The sequence below is a fragment of the Camelina sativa genome, chromosome 17 (genome assembly GCF_000633955.1).
Source record: "Camelina sativa cultivar DH55 chromosome 17, Cs, whole genome shotgun sequence".
Classification (NCBI taxonomy): Eukaryota; Viridiplantae; Streptophyta; class Magnoliopsida; order Brassicales; family Brassicaceae; genus Camelina; species Camelina sativa.
Genome location: NC_025701.1, coordinates 9786810 through 9791894, shown reverse-complemented (window position 1 = coordinate 9791894; position 5085 = coordinate 9786810). Strand labels below are relative to the sequence as shown.

The 5085-nt window shown below is 42.1% G+C and overlaps 1 protein-coding gene across 1 annotated transcript; it reads right to left on the bottom strand.

The window, feature by feature from the left end:
* On the bottom strand, positions 9-5079 carry LOC104756453 (titin homolog). The gene is made up of 8 exons (XM_010479051.1): positions 2851-5079; positions 2525-2763; positions 2282-2440; positions 2002-2181; positions 1596-1790; positions 1411-1509; positions 703-1332; positions 9-602 (listed from the first exon to the last, which is right to left on the bottom strand). Exons 1-8 carry the CDS (start codon positions 5057-5059, stop codon positions 240-242), a joined length of 4074 nt encoding a protein of 1357 aa, XP_010477353.1. The 5' UTR covers positions 5060-5079; the 3' UTR covers positions 9-239.

Below are 5085 nucleotides of genomic sequence, written 5' to 3'. Positions count from 1 at the left end.
AAAATAAAAAACCGGAATCGTGCTTCTTAGACATATACCCAGAGCCAAGCAAAAGCCAATCTATGTCTGTTGTTTGTGTGAAATCAATGAATCAAAGCTTCCACTTAAAAAGAAAAATAAAATAAAAAAAAAGCACCAAACACAATCCAAACTAATTTATATGAGCCAAAAAAACATACTATAAAAAGCACAAGGCAAAATGTGTAAGAATGTGCCATTTCTTTTTTTTTTTTTTTTTCTCATGTAAACCAGAGATTTGCAGAAGAGAAGGAGAGATTAGCATTACCGAGAAGGAACAACGCGAGGATGACCACAACTATGAGTCCAATCCACATCCATTGCCGCAGTTTTCTCTTGTTTCCTCGGTTCCTTAAAGGCAGCGGAACCGATTTTGACTTGTTTTGTTTGAGAAACTGTGATGATGGTTTGTGAGATTTCTTGATTTGCTGACTCTCCTCTACGGTTTGTTTCTTTGGAATTTCGATCTCCCTTGGGGTTTCTACTACAGTCTCTGATGTCGGAATTGGGTTTTCTGTTGCTGCCTCTTCTGATGTAAATATCCCCTTTCTTCTCTCCTTCTTCCTTAGCTTCTTTTCTCGTTCCTATACAATAGAGAGTTTTCATTAGATCAAAACACATTTGCTGGAGAGGGAGAGAGAGATGATTGCAATATGCTTTATATCTGTGAAAAGGAAAAGTTACCTTCTCCCTTTCTTCTGCTTCTTTCTGAGCCTTAAGCACAGCTCTTGCTTTTGCCTTCTCCTCTCTCTTCTTCTTCCTCTCCATTGCCTCTTTCGCTTTTGCTATTTCCTCCAACCGATGCTGCTCCTTCATCTTCGCAGCTTCCTTTTGTTTTCTCTTCTCCTCTTCTTTCTTAATTAACTCCTCTTCCTCTTTGCTTAACTTAGGTGGCTCTTCTTCTTCCTTTGTTTCTGGCTTTTCCATCTCCTCTTTTCCAGAATCCAATTTCGTAACACTCGGGGGAGGCTGGTCCGCTTTGACGGCCTTTTTAGATTTAGTGGTCTGACTCTTCTGCTCAGTGGGTTTAGCAGCAGCCTTACTGTTGTTTTCAACTTTTGAACCTTCATATTTAGTGACTTTCTCTTGTTGTGCTGGAACTGGTGGAACTGCCTCATGTTTCTCTGATCTGTCACTAGAAGTTCTAAGTTTGTCTGTTCTTGTAGCATAAGTGATCCGAGGTGGTTCCTCATCAGGGCCAAGAGATCGTCCATCTAGGGTTCCTAGTCTCTTAACGGTACTCCTTGTGTTGCATCTTACATAGTATTTGCGGAACTCCTCATCATTGTTCCACATATTCATGAAATTCTCCACCTATTTAAAGACTGTAATGAGTACAAAGCCAACAAACAGGGATTAAAACCATTGTAGAAATTTGGCATCTGCTTATACCTGGTCAGAACAAAGGCTTTGCAGGGCTGCTCTGTCTTTCTTCAAAGCCATTTCACTTGCTGCCCTTGAATTATCTCTGTACTTGAAGAAATATTTGTTCTGCAATAGTAAAGTGAAGGATTAATCCCAAAACACAGATGCAAGCATTTGTAAGTTTATGTCTGCTTTCAGGTGCTCTTGGGTACCTTTTCTCGTTGTTGTTTCTTCAAATCCTGTAGGTGCACAAATGCTTCTTGGCGAACAGCATCGGCAGCTCTGAACTGTTCTTGCAGTTTACTCTGTGCTTCCCATTCCTCATCACGTTTTCTTTTAGCAGCTTTTGTGATTGCTTCGACTTTTGAGAGATCGTTTCTAAGCCCATCTAGTTCCTTCCTCAAAACCTGTTATCAGCGGAAATGTCATATCTGAACTTGGTAAATGATATCCACAAAGAAAGGATTAGATAACTGGATCACCCTGATGAACGTTATGTAAACAGAGGAAATAAAGGCCCTTGAACCGACAAAATAGATATAATCAATGTAGAGAGGTAGCAGGTATCAACTAAATGCAGATAGGACATAAAAGATGACTGCTAAGACTGCAGTGTACCTTCAAACGCTCTTCTGTTTTTTCTTTCTCATCCAATGCTTGCTTAACTTCATCCGTGGTACCCATACTCGAAGATATCTGGGCACGGCGTTGCTTCAGCTGTTTTATTTCACGCATGTATCCTTTTTCTTCAGTCAGAGATATAGTTGAGTGTTGCATCAAGTGTTCCATATTATGCACCTGATGCAGGCAGAGAAATCAGAAAGATTAGCATAATCAGGTTAGAGAAGGTGGAAACCTTAACAAGAATTAGCTGGAAAGTGATCGCTGGGAATCTCACCCTCGCATCAATATCATCAACAGACGCAGCACTCTTAACCCGGCTAATCACAGACTGAAGGGCCTCAATTTCCTGCCGTTTTGAATGCATTGCTTTTCTTGCAGATCTCTCTTCTGCCATGGCCGCCTTGTAACTGATATCATAGTCCTTAAATATTGCCTAGAAATAACCATTTCAAAAAAAATGTCAAGGGTGAAATTTAGAATAAGATGATTTAACTAAAATCTCAAAAGTGTCTCTTACGCGTATCTTCGGGATATCCGCTCTAAGAGCATCCCGACTCTTTGTTTTCTGATCGACCTGCGCTTCAGCATGGTCGAGTTGCTCAGCTAAATTTTCGTCAACATATCTTGGAACTCTAGGCAGAAAGTAAAACGGTCTTTTCTCTATCTCTACCGCTACAGTGTGCCCTTCAGAAGCATCATGCGCAGAACCTTCACAGGTCGAGGCTACTTTATCATCTGTTCTATCAACAGCATTTCCTGGACACAACAATTTAGAAAAACCGTCAACTCCAGCCTTCTCAGCCTCAACACATGGCAGAATTTCATTTTCAATTAACTTATTACCATCTTTGAATTCAGCAGGTTGGCTGTCCACAGAGTCTTTAGCTTCTGTAGTAGATGTAAGCTCATTAGATTCAAGATCCTGTGCACAGATCTTGATTTCAGATGCAACTGAGGCAGTACCGACTTCCTCATCTGCATTTATCGAAGATTTTTCTTTGATGTCCGATTCTTTCATCTCAGAAACTTCTTTAGGTGGTATGTCAACAGGTGGGGTCTTCGTCACATTCACTTCTGAACCACAACTGACTTCTCTGTTTATTTCACCAAATTCAATAGTGGATGGAGCAATATGAGGTTCAGAGCATTCTTCAACTGATTGCGCAGCTTCAGATTCCGTGGCAACAGCACCCGTTTCGCCAACCACTCCTTCTGCTGAGCTTTCTGCCAAGTCAGAGACAGCGGCTTTGGAATCCAACAAGCTCAATGGTTTGTTGATGTTTGTCGAGAGAGTCTCAGCACTCTCATGGGATGCATTCCCAGAAAGATCCTCCGTAGGTGACTCTTTCGCTTCTTCAGCAGAGTTTAGACAAACATCACCACCAACATTTAAGTTCCTCTCGCTGTTGTTTTCTTGAACTTTCTCATTAGGAGCATGTTTGACATTCACATTGGCCACTTCGTCCAACTGAGCACTACAACCATCTTGAATCTTCTGGTTCGTGTCAACTCCATGATTCTCTGATGAATTTTGACTTTTGCTGTCATCGCTTACATTTACACTTGTGTCATTCCCAGAAGGCGCGTTCTCATGTAGCGCATGGGATGGTAGTTTTTCAACAAGCCCAGAAATCTCATCACGTTCTGGTTCCTGCTGGTTGGTACAAGATAAGCCATCAGAAATAGCAGCTTCTGAAACATTCTCTTTGGCAACAATAACAGCATCGCTTCTTTCTTCTGAAGCAGGGGCATCGAGAAGCTCCTTAACTTCAGATTCTTTGTGTTGTTTTCCATCTTGATCATAAGTAGGATCACTTGCATCTTGAGATTCTGGATGAGCGTTTATAGCCCTATCAGCCACGGAGACATCATCAACAGCTCCAATTTCAGCTTCAGATTCCGATTTGATATTACCATTTTCAACTACACTATCTATACCAGGAGTGTGGGCATCCAAGCTTGCGGCAGTAAGAGTTTGAGTCTCAGCCGGGACATCACTACTTACCTCTGATACAGCAACCTCCACGGATCCAGAGTCTGGCAACACATCACCTTCGGAAGCATTGACTTTCTCCGCCTCTGAAGTAAATGGAACATCACCAGTTTTCTCTGACTCTGATTCTATTGGAGGATGACCATTTTCAACAGTAACAGATTCTAAAACTGCTACAGATTCTGATCCATTGATGGTATCAGCTGGATCTGCTAGCGTAACTTGTCCCAAACCCATGTCTCCATCATCGGGGTAAGTTGGAGAAACCTTAGCGCTCACCAACTTAGACACCCTTCCCTGATCTGAGTCAACTGGGTCCTTTGCTACATCCTCGTTATGTTTAAGATCTTCAGAAACATCAACATCAACATCAGACTTTTCTTGCGTTACAATAATGTCCCCTTGATGTCCCTCCACATCTGTTTTAATATCAGATTCAATATTATCTTCAGGCTTTTCCTCAGCGATATTCTTTGTCAGATCCCTGGGTCCAACTTCAGAATCTTGAAGTTGTTGCTTCACTTCCTCTGTAGATTCCAATTTACCCTCAACCTCTTTTTCCAGATGCCCATTACCAGGATTCTCTTCATCAACGCTTTTTTCAAGAGAATCTGACTTTGGGATGATCCCAACGACCTCCTCCTCGGGTCCATCATCTACCTTTTCTGGTTCAGACTTTTCCAAGGTTTGACTATCTTGAGAAACTCCCGAAACAACATCATCGGCACTACTCATAGCCTCCTCCACCTTGACATCCCCAGAATTCACATTATCTCCAACCTTGAGATCTTTCTCATCAACATTGAGATCAACAGGCTTAACAGAATCAGAATCATCTCCTACGGTATCATTCTCCGTAATGAAAACGTAAGAACCATCGGTGTCGTTCCCGTTCCCGTTGCCATTATTACCGACATGGCTGATCCCATTCACCACGACGTCGTCCTCTTTGGTCGTCGTCGGAACTACAACAACCTCCTCCTGTTTAATCTCAGTCGCATTCTCGAAATCAACCTTCACCGACACCTCACCTTGCTCTCTCTCCACCTCCACCGGCATTTTTTTTTCTTTCTTCCACCGACGGA